Source organism: Alosa sapidissima, chromosome 6 (assembly GCF_018492685.1).
Source record: "Alosa sapidissima isolate fAloSap1 chromosome 6, fAloSap1.pri, whole genome shotgun sequence".
Lineage (NCBI taxonomy): Eukaryota > Metazoa > Chordata > Actinopteri > Clupeiformes > Clupeidae > Alosa > Alosa sapidissima.
The window spans coordinates 25,605,758-25,626,153 of record NC_055962.1 but is presented as its reverse complement, the minus strand read 5'-3'; the positions used below and the strand labels follow the sequence as shown (position 1 = coordinate 25,626,153).

Sequence of the window (20,396 nt, the reverse complement as noted above, 5' to 3'; positions counted from 1 at the left end):
AAAAAAAAAAAAACCAACAACAAAGAAACCATAAACAATACATGGAATTAATTTTTGTTGACGCTTTAGTTGTGACTCACAAATCTACAATTGGATGTTCACTGAGCTCTAAAACAAGTTGTGAATTATCAATGCTGGCACAGTTGGAACAGTCATGTCCCACACCTCACCCGTCATCGTCCCTTTTCTCCATGAGACAAGCGAGGCCTCTTGGGGTGTCTTTGAGACACAACGTCTTTGATGATCTGGATTTTCCAAACCTATTCCCAACCCTCATTACATAATAAAACACACAGGAACGTCTGTAAGGATCTGCTCCACACAGGCCCATGCATCAACAACAGCCATTTTTGTGCAAAAAAAAGATCCATCCATTTCTGCCTCGAAGGTTAAAGAGCTCTCAACTAGCAAGTACTGAAATAACTGGCACAAAAAGACCATCTGTGATTAAGTAAGAGAGCCAAGATTAAGTAATGAACAAAAGACCATCTGTGATTAAGAAAGAGAGCCAAGATTAAGTAATGAACAAAATAACCCTTTTTGGCCCTTAGCCACTTGCTGGTGATTAGTTCACGGTGTAAATAAAAGGTGCATTTAGGTCACTACAGCAGCAAACTCAGGAGGAACACACACACACACACACACACACACACACACACACACACACACACACACACACACACAATCTCAGTTAGCAATCTCAGGATGGGCAATTTTTACCTGATACAACCCTGACAGTACACCCTTATCACACACATAAAGATAAACACCTCAGGATGAAACTCCTGCACATACATACATTGTCCCAAAAAAAAGTCATTGTGTGGACACACACACACACACACACAGACATCACCTGAGCAGCAGCGTCTCCTTGTGATCCCCCCCCCCCCCCAAAACACAACAAACAAACAGAACTGGCTGTTGACTGTCCCAATCCAAGCCAGAACCATGTCAGGTTTAATCCATCAACCATCCAGGTCCCTCCTCCACACCTTGTTTAATGCAGAGGTGGAAAAGTCTGGCTCTCTGGAACTCTTCAGCCAGGTATCGTAAAACCACCAATTACCAACCCTTTCCTTCGAAAATGATAAAACAACAATGTTTTTTAATACTTCAAAATAACATTTGATAAATGAACCTTACAATTTTCAGTAGCCATAGGTATGTAGATTTGAACAAAATCTATGGTGCTTGCGTTTCTTTAGGAATCCGCCGTCTTGGTTGGTATAGAAATGAATATTGAGTGACACAAGTGGTTGGAAATACGTGATGGTTGGTAATAGGTGACGTTCCTATAAATCAGCTATTTAGTGAGAGCACCCGTAGAGCACAGGTAGAACCAATACATGGTAGGACTTTTACTTTCTGAAGCCGGACTTCTCCACCTCTGGTTTAATGACATCACATCACACCTGTCCTCTGATGACATTACATCACACCTGTGCTCTGACAACGGAGAGCATCTCCAACCACCCCACCACCCAAAAGTGTCCACTACAAATTAAAAGTCTCTGCTGTTTTGAGGTGAAAGGTTATACTGAGGTCAGCGTTTTCACTTCCTGAGGCCTTGAGGTGTCGGTCCTTCGCCATGGGCACAGCCTGTCCCGGAGGTTGTTCCTGGGAGAACAGTGAAAATGGAGAAAACAGGAATGTCTCCATAGCGACCACAACAGCGTAAGAGAACACTGGAGTGACGCAGCGCATTCTGCGTACTATATGTTGACCTTTGTTTCATGTGTACTTTTACGCATCTGTTTACATTACATTTAAGGCTAAAAGAAAATGTTTTAAATGAAAGGCTTATCACAAGTTAACAAAATGTAAAATGTTGACAAACTATCTGTAACATAAAGCAATACTAGGAGATAGTGTTAGGGCTGTCAAAATAACTGATTAATTTCAATTATTTAATGAATTTGAGAAAAAATAACTGATTAAAAAAATTTGTGCAGATTAATCGATTCCGTATGACTTTTGACCCCGAGCCGTTCTAGTCAGTAAAAATTAGACTGTAAAATGAAGGAGAGAGAAGAAAACGTGCTGCCTGGATCATTGATTGGAACATTTACTTTTAAAAAACGGCCTGATGGTGTTGATAAAAATAAAGTGTTAAAAATAAAGTCCTCTGCAATGTCTGCAGCAAGGAATTTGCATATCACCGGAGTTCATCAACTCTATAGTCGCACATCAATGCAAAGAAATATTTAAAATACTTTCACAGCAAAAATTATATATGCGATTAATTTAGATTAATTAATCACAGAGTATGTAATTAATTAGATTATAGCCCTAGTTTTTTTACTAATCAATTCAATATACTACATATGTGTATGCTCCATTTTTAAGAAGTAGGTAAATCCCATGGTTGTGTATAACGTCAGCGTGTTGATGAGTGTGATTGGTTTGGTGTCTCACTTCATGGTTGTGTATAATGTCAGCGTGTGGATGAGTGTGTTTGGTTTGGCGTCTCACTTCATGGCGAGCTCCTTGGAGATCTGCTCAAGCGACCTGCCCTTGGTCTCTGGGATGAAGAGGATGACGAAGATGAGAAGGACGAAGCTCATCACTGCGTAGCAGAAGATCACGTTGGGCAGGCCAATCTTCTCTGCAGGGCGAGAGCAATGGGGTCAGTAGGGGGCAGCAGTGACATCATCAGTGTGACCAGTTCTGCAGACTGACTAGGAAGACTAGCGTTACAGACACCGGGGATTACTGATATCAACAATAAGTGGGTGTAGCTAGGATTTGTGACATTACCAAGTGCATACAGCTGCTTGCTGTGCCGGCTACCGCTGCTCTATTTACTTTATATTTCCTTTGATGTAACACGCAACATGCATACGCTACATTTCCTACACCCAACACACGCCCGCACCTCACTACTGAGAACTGACTACTACCTGCTTATACATTAGTCTAGTGTTGTTATCGTTCATTTTCGTTGTGGTTTATAAAATAAACCCTCGTTATTGTTAAAACATTTCACGCCTCCGTCCTCTATCACTGTCTGGTTGCCCTAGGCCATGATAGTGTGTTTGTGTGTAGGGTGTGTGTGTAAGCAAAAATATCAGTAATAAATCTATAAATAGCCTGGCCTACTTCAATCAAACATCCACTAGAGCAACTAATCTGTTCCTTGTATGTGCTTTGAGGGAGTTTGGACCAGTCCTACTTGAAAAACCAGATTTAGAGACTCTGACTTTGCCAGAGCAGCCCACATTGTCTGCTATGGCTACACCTGTCTCATTCATATTCAGCTCAATGACTCCGGGCCTTTTTGGTTATCTTGGCATGCGTCATAATCCGCAAATGTACTTGCTTCTTTACATGTTTCTTTACTCCCTCTGGCTACACGCTACAACGCTACATGCCTAAACGGACCTGTTCAATGGCCGCGCTACCGTGCTTATCTTATGCCAGTTAGGCAACTGGATGTTCCATAAACCAGAGGCCATAAAACCACTTCCCATATCTTGGCACTCCAGACTCCTCTTCACAGACAGGAACCAAGTCCTGCTTCTGAAGTAGCCAGTCATGGTGATACTGCGTTTAGCGCACTGCGTTATTTGTGTGTTTCAGTGAGGTAGTGGATCAGCATACAAATGGATATGTAGGACATAAATAGTCTCTTCTCCCCCCCCTACGTCTAAAGCAGCTCTTGTAGGAATGCTAGCCAGTCTGATCTCGCCACAGTACTCATCGGCACCACAAGTTAATAGGGAAAAGGTCGAACTGATATATTGATTTAGCTAATCTATCTATTTATGAGACTTTCTGCTGAGAATGCAGAACTAGCCGAGTAACGTTAGCTTTTAGAGTTAGACTGACCCGCGGCTGATATCGTTACCTTAGAGGGAGATAAGGCCCTGAACACACACACACACACACACACACACACACAGAGGTGAGAAGCTCATAAAGGCTGGGGTCTGATTGCTTTCTACACAGTGTGTGTCTGTGTGCGTGTGTGTGTGTGTGTCTGCTGTTTGTATCATAACTATTCATTATGTAAGATGACGTATTACATTTGGCTCCCATAAAAAAATGCCAAAATCTTACATAATGAATAGCCACAGTCCTAAGTGCTACGTCAGGATATTGTGTGTGTGTGTGTGTGTGTGTGTGTGTACCTGTGATGGTGAGGAAGGTCATGGATATGATGAGGTTTGTTGTGTGTGTGTGTGTGTGTGTGTGTGTACCTGTGATGGTGAGGAAGGTCATGGATATGATGAGGTTTGTTGCCCAGTTGAAGGCGGACACCACGGATACAGCCTTCCCTCGGATCCCAGTCGGAAAAATCTCACTGAGTACCACGTATACCACTGCGGAACACACACACACACACACACACACACAGATTAGTAGGTGGTTCACGTGACATGGCCTTTTTGTGGTCCTGAGTGTCAAACATAAGTAAATAAATGTGGTTGTATTGTTTGTATTGTATTGTTTTCACAATATTTCTTTATCTTTGGGGATAAGAGGTCCTTCTTCATTCAGTAAGTATAATAACATCTCAAGGACACTGAAAGTTTACCAGGTGAGTTATCGCTCATATTTCTTTCAATAAATCAAGTATTTCCAGCACTCCTACTTCACTACCCCCTTTCACTGTCTTTTGGTGTGCCCCATTTTACTGGAAAATGTCAAAAGTAAAATACTTTTGTGTCTGATTACAATGCAGGATATGTTTTTAAATTATCTGAATACATTGTTGAATGTGTCTTAACAGATATGAAGAGAATAAACTCAAAGGGTGACTACAAGCTTTCAGATTGAAGCCCTCCATTGAGAAGAGAAAAGCTCAGGGAACCCAAGTGCTGTGCAATATTTGGTGGCATTCTGTTTTACACAGATGTGATTTAACAGTGAGCCTTTATGTGATATACCTGTCTTAAACTGTTTTTTGTTGTTTGTGAAATACATATCATACACATTTTTACATTTAACAGATTGTTATGCGGTGTGAAATTATGAAAATAAAAAGGCTTTTGGGGCCTAAATCATACAAATCTCAATGGAACAGATATGAAATAGGGTCAGCAAAAGCCACAAGCATTTTCTTTCTTTTATATGAAGGTATGTAAAAATGAATATGAAGTTTATTGAAAGATTGAAGACAAATGCCTTGCTTTGTGTATTGATTAAGAAATATACTGTAAAATGTAATAAATCTACAGAAGGAAATGTTACATCTTGATGAAGTAATGATAGAAGATTATGATGCATTGACTCACATAAAAAATATATACCCCATTGTAATTTTACACACTTACTTTCATGTTACTCCATATGATAATTTTGGTCACTACCACAACAAATGAGTAGCCTGGCCTCCGCCTGCCTACGTACTGTACTTCCGCTCGATTTCTTTTCCCTACAGTACTGCGTCTGGAATAGCTCTCATTCACTTCGGCAACTTGTCTCCGAACGAACCAGTGAACAGAGGGCGTTCCTGAGAGCGACTATGTTTAAGTTGCACGCCTATCAATATCGTTGTGTCCCCCGTGGTTAACATACGTCATTACCAAACGTTAGTGATTGAACTTCAATGATTTCAAACTTCAGACAAACGTCCACCAACCAGGAAATAAATGTTTGCCAATGGATCTAGGCCAGACTCTTTGCGACATTAGCTCCCTCCTCAACACCTAAAACACCATACACCTAAACTGGTAGGGGATCAACGGGCTTCTAGGGCAGCATGACAGCATTGGTTTGGTAAAATATGTTGACATTCAGAATGTGAATACACCATAGACTGTATGGAATGCGCACAGCACAGAAAATGTATCGACATTTATCGAAAATTAAGTAATCTTTGGGGTATGTCCATCGCAAGCGTTGATATCGCGATAACGATAGATTTTAGATATATCGTGCAGCACTAAATGACACACTTTCGTATGTGTGTCAAGCTCCTGTAATGTATAGTATGCTCAGAGCCAAGCGGTGAGGCTTCTATCTCCAGCCTTTCCCCTAATCTTAATCTTAATGTTAAGCATGTAGACTTTGTCTAAATGTTAGCTGTTTTTCACCTAAAGCATGCGTGTCGATAATCAGAAAGGACTATAGACCCTTTCAACAGCATGAACAAACATGTGCTTTCCAAAGGCATTTCCCGTGGCACAGAAAACAACATTGAGCTAATCATTACTTGGGGACAAACAAAAATTAAAAAACATCTTTTCGACATTCCGTCGACTTTTTGTAAAGCATTAAAGGAGAATTCCGTTGTGATATTGACCTAAAGTGTGTTGAAACATGATACCGAGTGTGAACGTATGTCTCATAGCTCATCTCGGCTTGTCCCCTGCCCTTCTGCGCTTCCAGTAGCAGCAACTGGAATCCATGCATCTCCACTGAATTCTTTTTGGAATCTGGTCCCTTATCATACCTGTTCATTCGTACTCGTCTCTCGTCTTATCGTGACTAAAATTAAGATGGCGGCGAACGGTAAACTTCATGAAGGTACTGTCTGTATAAATCGTCTTGTAAATAAACTACCAGTGCTTTTTCAAAGTTCTCAATGTCTCGTTTTAAATGTCAAGGCCCTTGGAAGTCTACCAATGAAGTATGGAGCTACGTTGAGCCTCGTAAATGGTGTAAAACAGTGATTTATTTGCATGGCTAGGCCGATGCCTGAGGCACCCCCATCGAAAAACTGTTGGTAGCATCGGCTAACTAGCGCCAGATTTCTTGGCAGGGGACAAGCTAAGATGAGCTATGACACATACGTTCACACTCGGTATCATGTTTCAACACACTTTAGGTCAATATCCCACCGGAATTCTCGCCAATTAATTTTGATTTCAAAGTAACGTCAGTTTTGATCTGTTTAAACCGGTTTAAACAGATTGAAAGGGTCTTTAGGATAACAAATCTTAGTACAGAGCTACAACACTTCTGCAGAGTAGCGCAAGGGTCTATAGGATCACATCTTCTACTACAAGTGCTACGACACTGTACTGCAGACTAGAGCAAGAGCTTTTTGTAGTTGAGGTGTCTGAAGTTGTCGCCTGTAAAATATTACGTAGAAAGTACAGCTGTGTGTGTGTGTGTGTGGGTGTGTCAGAGAGAGACAGAGAAAGAAAGGGAGTGTATGAGTGTGTGTATGTAAAACATGTGCCTATTAAAGGTGTTTTAGACACAGTTACTTACTTGGTCCAAGGCTGAAGGAGAAGCCTGCCACATACACCAGCAGGCTGACCAATGAGATCCACTTCAGAGATGAGGACACACCCATGTCTCCAGCACTCCGTCCCCCAGAATCCTCGGCAAGGCTCCAGTTTCCTTGACGCTGATCCGTCGCCTGTCTGCTGCTGTTGGTCCAAGCGGGGCTGTAGCTCCTACTGAGTTCACTGAGGTTTAGGGCGGTTTGGTACAGTCCCAGGGGCTCCCCCTTCCCCTGTCCCCAGTGGGAATGGTTTGGCCCGGGGTGGGGGGTGGGCGTCGGTGGCGAGCTCTGGCACAGGCTCTGCACCTGCGTGTGGCTCTGCGCGGTGGCGGCACCCAGCGCAGCCAGCGACAGCGTCATGACCCCGGAGCCCACGCACAGAAAGGCCTTGGGCCCCACGCGGTCAACCAGCAGGATGGCGGGCAGCGTGCCGCCCACCTTGACCACGCCCAGCCCCGTGGAGGCCAGTGTGGCGGCCTGGCCGCTCTGGAAGCCCACGTGGCGCAGCACGGTGGAGGCGTAGGACAGCAGGTTGGGCTGCCCGGTGGCCTGCTGCAGGAACACTAGCCCCACGCCCACCAGCAGCCGCTGACGCATGTTGTCGTGGGAACGGAAGAGGTCCAGGAAGCTGTGCTGCATCTCCCGGCACAGGGCGGCCCGGATGGTCCGAAGCTCCTCCTCCACGACGGTCAGCGCGGGAGACCCTGCAGCGCCCGGCAACAACCCGGCCGACGTCGTTGTTGTCGTCGACAACGTTGACGCCCCCCTAAGACGCTCCAGCACGGTGCGGGCTTCCTCCTCCTTGCCCCTGGCCAGCAGGAAGCGAGGGCTGCGCGGCAGGAAGTACATAGCAGCAGCCTGGGCCAGCGCAGGGGGGATGACGGCGGCGAAGGTGTAGCGCCAGCCCCCGGGCACCGCCACAAAGGCGTAGCTCAGGCCGAAGCCCAACAGCACACCCAGCACCACCATCAGCTCGTACAGGCACACCAGGCGCCCGCGCCATGCCTGAGGAGCCACCTGCAATAACACACACACACGCACACACACACACACACACACACACACACACACACACACACACACACACACAGAGTCATGTATCGTTACACAAACATGCAAACCCATACATCATCATCAGCTCGTACAGCCTGGTACTTGTAAACTATAGACAGCCATGTCGCCCCTGAGGGGCTACCTACACACACACACACACACACACACACACATAATCAGCTCGTACAGACAAATCAGACACACTGTACACTATACACTCTGTAAACACCTAGGCTCACATAAGCCATGAACAGGAGGCAAACATTTTAAATGAATAATAATGTATTAATACTTAAATTAAATAAATGTCTAGGGAATGTGTAGCCTGGGAATACCCATACAACACTTGGGGAAATTTGGGATTTGCTCTGCAGGTCCGTCTGGCCAAGAGGCCATTGAAGCCCGTTTCCAATGTCCCTAAAACACGGACACGCAAATACAATAAAAGCCTCTGCTGGAAGTTGTATGTCAATTAACCTTTTCCAGCAATATTGTACCGATTTTTGATACCGAAAATGTACCTGACCGCAACTTCAGCACCGAGGTGCTTACTGAATCGTGATTTTTGTGTACCATTACACCCCTACAGTATATCTATTACACAGATATACCCACACACACACACACACACACACACATACATACTACATATGTAGATTTTGTATAAGTTTGGTTTTAGTGTTTGTTAAGTACTTGTGTGCTTGCCTTCTGTGGTTTACTAACAGCTGAAGTATTCACAGCCCAGTTGAACTGAGTGACCAGTACCGATATCTACTGACCGTATCTACTGACAGTATCTACTGACAGTATCTACTGACCTCTGCGATGTAGAGGCAGGACGCCGTCCCCGACAGCGCCACGGCCATGCCCACCACCACCCGTCCAGCCACGAGGGCGGCCAGCGAGTTCATGCACACGATCAGCAGGGTGCCGCCCACGGCCATGGCGGCGGTGAGCATGATGGCGAAGCGGCGTCCCCAGCGGTCGAGCACGGCGCCGCCGGCCAGCGAGAAGAGAAGGGCGCCCAGCAGCAGGGAGCTGACCACCAGCTCCTGGCTCTGGCAGGACAGCGACAGGGCCTCACGCAGCTGCAGCAGCGCCCCAGAGATCAGACCCATCTCGTAGCCCAGGAGCAGCCCGCTGACCGACGCCACCAGGGCCGAGAGGACCAGCACCACACCACAACCTGGACATGAGGGGTGCAGGGGGGGGGGGGGGGGGGAAGAGAGAGAGAGAGAGAGAGAGAGAAGAAGTAAGGGGTGGAAGACAAAAAGATGGAAAGAGACATGGGAAAGGAGAAAGAATAAAGGTGGGGGAAAGAAAGACAGATGCTCAAAGGAGAAAGAGAGAGGGATACAGAGAGAGAGATGGAGAGAGGGATACAGAGAGAGAGATGGAGAGAGGGATACAGAGGAGTGGAGGAGAGAAGCAGAATCATAGAGGAAAAGAGTGAATATAGAATATAGTTAGTCGTGTTCAGGTGTGCTCTTCATGCTGGTATTGTATTAAAAAGAGTCAATATACTGTAGTTAGCGATGTTCAGTTGTATTCATCATGCTGCTATTGCATTAAAGGGTGAATATAGTTAGCGATGTTCAGTTGTGTTCATCATGCTGCTATTGCATTATGTAATTGTCTGCCAATTCAATTTCCTTAAAAAACAGTGTGTGTGTGTGTCGGGGGTGGGGGGGGGTGGGGGGAGTTACATCTCTCACCAGACGCACTCCCTTAGACATGTCTGCTAGCTTTAGCTCCCTCACCCTTAGGTTTGCATATTGGCATATTTCCTCTGTTAAGCACGTAAACATGCATAAACGGCCTACTTTCCACGCTAAATCCCTGACTCCTTATTTTCCAACCTTCAAAGCGTCTTTGCGGCTGCCATGCTGGGTGGAAATTTCTAGCATAGGTTTCAGGATTACGCACACATGCGCACACACACACACACACACACACACACACACACACACACACACAAACATTTTCGGTGATTGCATACTGTGCAAAGGACCACACAGGCTTGTGTGTGCGTGTGCGTGTGTGTATGTGAAAATTAACAAATAAGTGCTTGAATGTGTGAGGTTACATAATGTGTGTTACAGTAATAAGATAGTCATTAATGAGCAATATACACAAGATAGTGTAATCAGTGGTGCAAAGTGTGGCTGACACAGCACAGAGGTACTGTAAGGCTCTCTCATATCACAAATCCAAAACACAGGCTCTCTCTCTCTCTTTCTTTCTCTCCCTCCCTCTCTCTCTCTCTCTCTCTCTCTCTCTCTCGTGATATATTAATGAATTGTGCCCCTATAAATGAAGAGAGAGGGACGTAAATGGACTGAATTCTATCCAAAGTGTCAGACGCACTACCACGGGTATCAAAACCAGGTGCACCGTTTTTTTAGGTGGCGATGCTACCGCTTGAAAATAGTGGAGACAGTGTATTGCAGTATGGTTCTGTTCTACATTTTCCAACAGGTTTTTCCTTTTTGTTATGCCAATAATTGTGTATTAAAGTAAAATTCCACTGCCATATTTATTTATTAACCACAATGTAGGTGACCATACTACAGATTAGTGCATTTAAAGTTCAAAGTGTACATGATTCATAGCCCTTAACCCCTATGCATAAGATGTATGCACATCATTTATCTAGAGCTGGTTTCCAGGCCAACCACTTTGCAGAGTGTCTATTAGTTCTGGTTACCATGGTCACACTACCTGTGCTGGTCTGCAGGAGAGAGCTCCCTGTGGAGCTTGAGGGTTTGGGGTCATTTGAGGTGAGGGTTTCGGACTCATTTCTGCCATCCATGGCTCCTTATAGTTCAGATGTTATTTGTGCTGAGGGGGCAAATACAGCAAATCGGTGAGAAAGAAGTTGAGATGCCATCCCTAAGATTAAGAGAGCACAATGGCCCAGCAGAATAGCTCTTTGCAAGACAACCTCAGATGTAGTCCAGAAGACATACCTGCACACTAGCCTACTTATGAACAAAGAGGTGCCAGCAAATTCAGCAGATGACAGTGTGTTAACCAGATGGGAATTCATATTGATTGAACTGTCTAGTCCACTAGAAGAGCTAACAATAGTAGCCTAGAGGTGATAATGACAGCATTTTTTGTTTATTTGTATGTTTCAAGAAAACAATAGCTCAAACTACGAAAACCATGAACTTCCAAAGTGCCAGGGCTTGAAGCATGTTTTGGCAACTTGAAGAAGATTGCCAGTTGTAGGACAGTTACAGTCAGTTTCTAAAAAATAGCTAGCAAAGGAAACAGAAAATTGGCTGCTAATATGCACGTCTACTTACACCACAATTAACTGAGACGTCATCAACTGTGACTCCCCATACCAGTGAGTACAGTATGCCGACAACAGTAGATGGCCAAATGAATCTTTGAGCTTTGCAGCTGCAAAACAGCGCCGAGTAGAACTACTAGGTCCAAATATTTGCAAAACAAAGGAGCAAAACAGCTCCTCGTTTCCTTAAAATTACACATTTTAAATCATCAGAGTAGATTATATTCATGGCTAACAGCTGCCAACACTGCATACAATCTAGCCTAGATTTCGGGACAGCTGCTATTCAAAGTTAGCGTTTTAAAATCGCAACATTAAAGTTTATTTTCATACACATATATGCTTGCGAAAACGATGCGCCAAGGAAACGGCAGCATTCGTTTGGACCTTACCTTCATGGATCAGTTTCTTGGTTTGGTCGCAATCATTGTTGTCCCCTGACTTTCTAACTTCGGCAGGACCTATTCCAGACTGTAGCCTAGTCTACCCAAGCCTTGTTTTGGAGACGCCTCAAGTAGGGCCTATGACTAAACCACGCCCACTCCTCCACCAAACCAGAGGGATTGCCCTGCCCCTGGCAGCCCAATAATGCAAATTAGCTGCAAACACTCCAACCATGGGCATAGATTTAGGGTGGGACGCTAAGGACTAGTCCTAATCAAAATTTTGAGATGACAAAATTGTCCCCACCAATATTTTAGCGAACTTACAAGTACAAGAAACGTCATTGATTGGCTGAAAAGCATGAGGTCGCAAAAACAATGACTTCAGACTTGACTTACGACTCCACTCAAAAGACTTCAGACTTGACTCGAGCTTCGAGACTCCTGAACAAGCTCTATTTCATGCAATTATTCCTTTTTTAAAATCTAAATGTATTCATGTATTTCTATTTTATTTTATTGCTACATACAGAATACTTTGGAAAACGTATAACGAGCGGCATGGCCCCTTTGCCATAATGTGCAACGTAACGCATGTGCGCACACTCACAGATATACTGTATAAAAAATGCATTGACCATGGCGACAAGAAGCCCTCCCGGAGTTGTGCCTTTTATCATTATTTTCGGTTACAATAACTTCATGCACAGAGGAAATAAGCGAACAGCGACATGCAAGGTGTGTGGCACCAGGATAAATTAAGCCTATTCAACAACGTTCATGAGGCATCTCCAAACGCACCCACATAGGTCAGGCACTTAGGCCTAGCATATATCGTCACAGGTGACAAGCTAACCATCGCAGTGTTGTGCTAATGCTGGGAACAGACAGGGATGGACAAAAATACATCATAATGTATTTTAAAATAAAATACCTAATAGGCCTACCCTCATTTTTAATGTATCAAAATAAAATACTGTATTTTTGTATTTAGAAAATACTCAAAATACTATATTCAAGGAAGTTTGGAAGCACTGCAAAAAAGCTTTTTTATCCCAAACATTTAGCCTATTAAAACTATATAGTAAAAAACAATACAATTTGGCCCCTGTCATACCAAATAGTATACCGTATGCAAGTTCATGTAGCGTGATCAGAATTAAGAATAATTCAAGAATTTACATTTACATTTAGCTGATGCTTATCCCATACGACCTACTGGTTAGCGCTTCGGACTTGTAACCGGAGGGTTGTCGGTTCAAACGCCGACAAGTAGGCACAGCTGAAGTGCCCTTGAGCAAGGCACCTAACCCATCACTGTTCCCCGAGCGCTGCTGTTGTTGCAGGCAGCTCACTGCGCTGGGATGAGTGTGTGCTTCACCTCCCTGTGTGTACACTGTGTGCTGAGTGTGTTTCACTAATTCATGGATTGGGATAAATGCAGAGACCAAATTTCCCTCACGGGATCAAAAGTATATACTTATACTTACTTATACTTCAGACCAGAGCTGATGCTTCAGCAATAGCCGTCACTGAAAAGCTGGGAGTGTCGTTGAACACAGCTGTTCTCACATTAGCTGATTGCAGTAAACATAAACCATTGTTGCCTAATTATCAATTATTCATTACACCTGTGTGTAGTATCTACCATTTTAGTGTTTTTCACATATAGTATTTTGCAGTATTTATATAAAATGCAAAAATACACACCAATAAAGTATTTTGATACTAAATACAGAGCCATTTCCTTCAACTCAATAAAATACAAATGACAAAATACTATTTTGTATTTGAAATACATATTACATGTTTCAGAAATACTACCCATCCATGAGAACAGGCAGATTACATCCTTATAGTTGGCCATATGATGACATACTTAGGTTAATACAGTATTTCACCAGTTAGGGCACCAAAATGGCCAGCAGCGGCACTGTGTAGCCTATCTTGACATGTCTTTAAGTTTTGAGTTACAATATACAGGTAGTTGATTTTAATGAGTAGGCCTAAGCCTAAAGTTACAGCATTTCTATCACAATTGACCAGACTTCGACCTTTGGTCTGCTTTTAACAAAATTCTGGCTATGATTGTTCCTTGTATTGCATCATGAGACATCACTGCGCCTATTGCATTCTACTGTTGTTAGCCTTAAGCCTAGCTCAGTCATTATCTTATACCACATCGCCCTCCATTAGAAGTGCAATGAGCTGAATTGAGCATAATAAACTGCATTTAGAATTCCAAATCCATATTTCTAGATATTTTGGTAAAAGTAACTTAAAAGTAGGCTAATACAATAGTAGTGTAATGCCTTACAATTCAGATACATTAATATTATAATGTAAAAAATTACTTTGAAATGACAGTAATGAGTAATACATAATACATTACGATTTTGAAGTAACTTGCCCAACACTATGTGTGTGTGTGTGGAGGGTCAATCAAATTCCATGATTGCCACTGATGTGAATGATCTCACAAATCACACAAACCAAATCAGATTTTAAAAAATTGCAAAAGTATCGAGATTCTTCACTTAGTATTGGTATTGAAACAACTAGATGTACCGCAGAGCGGTACAAAATATGACCGCCGCCCAGTCCAGCACATTTTTTCCACAAAAATAAATCACACTGAAAGGCCTATATGATTCTAACTGTCTCACTAAATTGCATTATCCACACTCAATTCTCACTGGTATCTGCTAGACAACAAGTACCAAAACATGATTAGTTCATAGATTTCACATGTAAAATTCATTTTATACAACCCCACCCCTATCTTGCCTGTTCATAATTCTGAGAAATTCTTGTGTGCATGTGTGCGTGTACATGTTTATGTTTATGTATGTGTGTGTGTGTGTGTGTGTGTGTGTGCGTGCGTGCTTGTGTGTGTGCCTGTGTGTGTGTCTGCGTATGTGCCTGTGTTTGTGCATGTGCATGCATGCGTACATATGTCTACTGTGTGAGTATGTGTCATACGTATGATTACTGTGAATGTATGTGTGTGCGTGTGTATCTGTTTATGCACATGTGTGCACATGGAATGGGTTAAGATGACCCCTGGAGGCAAACATACGGAAACAATTGGTCATCCTAGGCCCTACGGTTCTCAAGATATTCACAGAAAACTTTGTCTGCCCTACCCTCCTTTCGGGGGGTCCAGTCCAGCGGGGGGGCTACAGATCAAAACGAAAAATGATGGTTCCATGCTATCCATGTGGGGTTACATGCCCACCAAGTTTCGTGTACCCCGGTCTTTCAGAGTCCCGGGAATCCTTGTTGGTGTACGGTCACTAAAGGTACACATAAATTATTTTATTGTAAGGCCCCCCATGAACGAAAGTTCACAAAACTTGGCATGCATTTGGAGGGTGTCATAATGATCCTACACTTTCAATTTCGTGCAGTTTTGACCATGTCAGTCAAAATCAAAGTCAAAGTCAGCTTTATTGTCAATTTCTTCACATGTTCCAGACATACAAAGAGATCGAAATTACGTTTCTCACTATCCCACGGTGAAGACAAGACATATTTTACCAATTTAAGTCTACAGACAAACATAACATTCAAGTAAACAAAAAAGTAAGTAAATAAGTAAATAAGAGGGCACATATAATGAAAAAATAAGAGCAGCAAAATTTGGTTGAAATTGTGCATAGACAGTCAATAAAATACTAGTGCAAAGTCAGGCCAATAAAAGGCTGGGGTAGTTCTGTTTGACCTAAGTAAGAAAGAAAGTGGCATAGTGGTGCAAGTTATGTAAGAGCAGCAGAAGTGTTGTGTTTTCAGGACAACAACAACAAGTTGCAAAGTGTACAGTGTGCAAGTGGAGTAGTGCAGGCGGCCATTGTGGGTCCAATGTCCAGGATGTTATGTAGCTGAGGGTGGAGGGGGGAGAGGAGGGAGAGAGTTCAGCATCCTTACAGCTTGGTGTATGAAGCTGTTGGTGAGTCTGGTAGTGCGGGAGCGCAGGCTTCTGTACCTCTTCCCAGCGGGCAGTAGATCAAACAGATTGTGAGCAGGGTGACTTGCATCACTCACAATTTTGGTCGCCTTGCGGGTGAGGTGGGTGGTGTAAATGTCCTTCAGGGAGGGGAGTGAAACACCAATAATCCTTCCAGCTGTGTTCACTATGCGCTGCAGGGCTTTCCTGTTGTATTCAGTGCAGCTTCCGCCCCACACAGCGATACAGCTGGAGAGGATGCTCTCAATGGTGCCTCGGTAGAATGTGGTCATGATGGCTGGTGGAGCACTTGCTCGCCTGAGTTTCCGCAGGAAGTACAGGCGGCGCTGAGCTCTCTTCGCCAGTGATGCAGTGTTGGTGGTCCAGGAGAGGTCTTCACTGATGTGCACCCCCAGGAATTTGGTGCTGCTCGCTCTCTCCACCACAGCACCGTCGATGGTCAGTGGCAGGTGTTGGGTGTGACCTCTCCGGAAGTCAACAACAATCTCTTTGGTCTTGCTGACGTTCAGCAGGAGGTTGTTGTCCCTGCACCACGTGGTCAGATGGTCGACCTCCAACCTGTATTGAGTCTCGTCGCCCTTGGTGATGAGACCCACCAGAGTTGTGTCATCAGCAAATTTCACTATGTGATTGTTGCTGTAGGTTGCAGTGCAGTCATGCGTCAGCAGGGTGAAGAGCAGAGGACTGAGCACGCAGCCTTGGGGGGCCCCTGTGCTCAGTGTGATGCTGCTTGAGGTATTGTTGCCAACACGTACTACTTGAGGCCTCTGACAGAGGAAGTCCAGTAGCCAGTTGCAGAGGTAGGTACTGAGTCCCAGTTTGTCAAGTTTGCAGATGAGTTGTTGTGGTATTATGGTGTTGAATGCAGAACTGAAGTCTATAAACAGCAATCTCACATATGAGTCTCTTTTTTCCAGGTGGGTGAGGGCTGGGTGGAGGGCAGAGCAGATTGCATCCTCTGTAGACCGTTTGGCTTGGTATGCAAACTGTCAGCCAGAGATATTGTGATGAAAACACCTAATTTTTTGCTTTTTAATTTTTAACTAGGTGGCGCTATACATGAAATAAGTGGTAATGGGATGGGTTGACATGTCCCCTTAAGACCAACATACAAAAAAAAGGTGGACCTCCTAGGTCCTACGGTTCTCGAGATATTCACAGAAAACTGTCTCCGGCCACCTACAGGCCTGTTGGTGTATAGTAACATAAATTAATTTATTGTGTGGCCCCCCATGAGCGGAATTCCACGAAACTTGGCATGCATTCAGAGGGTGTCATAATGATCCTACACTTCCAATTTCGTGCAGTTTTGACTATGTTAGGTCACAGATACCTGCGATTACAACACCTAATTTTTACTTTTTTGTGTTTAACTAGGTGGCGCTATACATGAAATGAGTGGTTATGGAATGGGTTGACAAAACTTGGCATGCATTTGGAGGGTGTCATAATGATCCTACACTTTCAATTTCGTGCAGTTTTGACCATGTCACCCAGAGATATTGTGATGAAAACACCTAATTTTTTGCTTTTTAATTTTGAACTAGGTGGCGCTATACATGAAATAAGTGGTAATGGGATGGGTTGACATGTCCTCTTAAGACCAACATACAAAAAAAAAAGGTGGACCTCCTAGGCCCTACGGTTCTCGAGATATTCACAGAAAACTGTCTCTGGCCACCTACAGGCCAGTTGGTGTATAGTAACAAAAAAAAAGAAGAAAAAAAAATCTGACTAAACCTATATGACCACTGCTTCGCTGCGCGGCGGTCATAATAATGTTGGTATTGTGACAACAGGAGTTGGGGATGTGTCCCCACCAAAGCTGAGACCAAACCTACGCCCTTGACACCAACCATGTCTTGTCACCAAAATATTGACAGAACGGTACTCTGTTCTCCCAAGGTTAATTATTGCCCATATGTTCCATATTTATGGAAAAATATTGCAGGCAGCTATTACCCCATGTTTCAAATGTGAACAGCTTCTTCATGGTAGCCTATCCTACATATTTTGTGTAGCCTACAAATGTGTCTATGAGGGAGGGTTGAGGGTGTGAGTGTACTTTGCTTTGTTGTGTAACCCATCATTGTGGTGGGTCTACACTGAGATGTTGAGTCGCGGTCAGGTTAAATGATGTTCAGGTAGCGCCCTCTTCTGGCATTGGTAGGAACAGAGGGAATAGGCCTATTACCAGATCGAATCTCGGCATTTCTAGAGTTGGATCCTTCAATAAACCTTAAATTCGCTTGTTATGTGTTTTCTTGTTTGTTTGTTTACTGAGACAACCAAAGTGTTCAGCCAATACACCCATATAGGCTACAACACATTAGTTTATTCAACACATTAGTTTATTTATTAGTAGGGGAGAGCGGGGTTAGATGTCACACTTTTTACTTAAAATTAGTTTCCACAAAAACCGTGTCCTGCACAAATTCCCTTTCAGGACACAAAGGAAGCCTCATGTGTCAGGTACAAATGGAGCGACCTTGATCTGCTTGAATCCAGTCTGTTAGAAGGATGTGGGCTGTCAAATGCACCTTGCGCAAATGTGACAACCATCCCCATCATGGGGTAGGTTGTCACACGCTATGGGGTTAGTTGTCCCAATGTTATTCCAATGGGATAAAAATGAAAAATGGATACATTCTTAAAAATAATGTAAAAAGTTTAATTTCATTGAAATGCAAAACTACATACATCTTATGCGTTGATAACATGAACAGGAAACATCAAGTATGTTCTTTTCATTAGTATTTTATGTTTTAAGTTAGACTATTTAGATTAAATCCCTATTGAAACCAAGGTAATATGATGATATAATGAAATACTGAAGAGTCCATAGGCCAACATGTGACAACTAACCCCACAAAAAATGACACAACCAACCCCAACTGACATTGCTAGCTCTTTTGATGGCCAGCAGCCACATGTTTTAGCGTGGCTATGATGAAAGGTAACTGAATTGTAGCTCTCTCTTTATACTTCTAAATGGTACTAATTATTTTATTGTCAACCCATTGTGTAATGAGTTAGAAGAAAAAGACTGAATGTCTCAAAATGTACTTTTAGACATGAAAAACAGTTAAAGTTGTCTCACATCAAGGTAATAAATCTTTCATTTTAAATTCCAACGTGGATGACCTCTGACACTAATTCTGATCATTTCTGTATTAACAGTTTTGACCAGTGCCCTTGAGTGGCTCTAGATATCCATATAGTCATTGAGCCTCATAGAGTACTGTCTAAGAAGGGGTGATAAATATAGCTGCAGATCAATTGTAATGCAATGAAATGAGATAGCATGTTTAGGAATAAGTTGACCTATGGGAAGCATGTACAGAGAGAAGAGAAGAGGGCCCAGGTCACGACACACCTGTTTTACTCCCATGTTGCTATGATATGGCTCCTCTTCCTGGTTCCTGGACGAGACTGTTAGAGCAGTGTTTTTTGCAATATTGAACCAATGTAAATCCAAACGGTTCTGCAACACTGCCTGTAAGCTACGCCAGTTTAAATCATATGAATCCTCTGACACAATAAGCAAGGTGCAAAGACAATAAGCAAGGTGGTCCAGTGAGTAGGCCTAGGCCTACTGTGTAATATACTGTTGAAGTTGATACTGTTGACTGTTGATAGGTGGTCCGTGAAGTTTTTTTTATTGGTTAAGTGGTCCTTGGTCTGAAAAAGTTTGAGAAACACTGTGTTAGAGGGAAACAACCATGTGTGTGTGTGTGTGTGTGTGTGCATGATATACTGAAGTTTAATCAAGAGATAAGCAGTAAGCAGTAATTTTTGCAATAAATTACCACTTGGAAACGTACATTTCTTAACATGTACTTAATTAAATACTGTATGACTAAAAATGCAATTGCTCTATATGTGAATTAAGAAGCCCTTCATCCAGCCCCAGCCGTGGCGTGACTGGCTGGGGCACCTTCACCGTACGCCGGCGACCCGGTTTTGATTTCCCGTCCTGTGGTCCTTTCCGGATCCAATTCCTGACTCTCTCTCCCACTTGCTTCCTGTCATAAAAAGGCCAAAAAAATAATAAAAGAAGCATTCATCCTTCCTAAACATGTGTATGTAAAGTCCTTGCATGCAGGCTATTCGTGTTGTTTTTAGTCAGTAGCATTCCATGCAAATCTGTTGCATGAGAACTGGTGAAACACAGCTCTTTTCAATATAATTTTTTTAAATTTGACCAGTGGTTGTGACCATCAGCAGACCTCTTCAGATACTGCTTCAGCCTTTTCTTTTCCTCTTTTACTTCTTTTAGCATTTCCTGCCATCTCTTTTTCCTCCGCATTGAGATGGGACACCATGCATGATTTCACTGAGCGTACAGGCGCTACCAGAAGACAAAGTGCGCCCTAGATGTCTAATTGGTTTACAGCTTGTTGTTGCATGCTTTCATTCTAGCTCATTTTGCTCATTGATGTCATTTGTGTTCTGACAATACATCCTTACAAAGTCTTCTCTTTCATATCATGTTAACAATTTAAGTATGCA

The 20,396-nt window shown here is 43.2% G+C and overlaps 1 protein-coding gene across 1 annotated transcript; it reads right to left on the bottom strand.

The window, feature by feature from the left end:
* Window positions 1-47: 47 nt before the first annotated feature.
* Window positions 48-12,033, bottom strand: slc2a12 (solute carrier family 2 member 12). The gene is made up of 7 exons (XM_042096376.1): window positions 11,927-12,033; window positions 10,955-11,074; window positions 9,052-9,419; window positions 7,165-8,197; window positions 4,203-4,325; window positions 2,476-2,608; window positions 48-1,620 (listed from the first exon to the last, which is right to left on the bottom strand). The coding sequence occupies exons 2-7, from the start codon at window positions 11,043-11,045 to the stop codon at window positions 1,536-1,538; spliced, it is 1,833 nt and encodes a 610-aa protein (XP_041952310.1). The 5' UTR covers window positions 11,046-11,074; window positions 11,927-12,033; the 3' UTR covers window positions 48-1,535.
* Between the last annotated feature and the right edge of the window lie 8,363 nt (window positions 12,034-20,396).

Bases quoted from the DNA above. Each gene is read 5' to 3' on its own strand.
- slc2a12 (XM_042096376.1), bottom strand. From the start codon at position 11,045: ATGGATGGCAGAAATGAGTCCGAAACCCTCACCTCAAATGACCCCAAA. The intron at 9,420-10,954 runs GTAGTGTGACCA...CCTCATGTCCAG, and splicing joins TCTCCTGCAGACCAGCACAG to GTTGTGGTGTGGTGCTGGTC. The intron at 2,609-4,202 runs GTACACACACAC...CTCGCCCTGCAG, and splicing joins GACCTTCCTCACCATCACAG to AGAAGATTGGCCTGCCCAAC.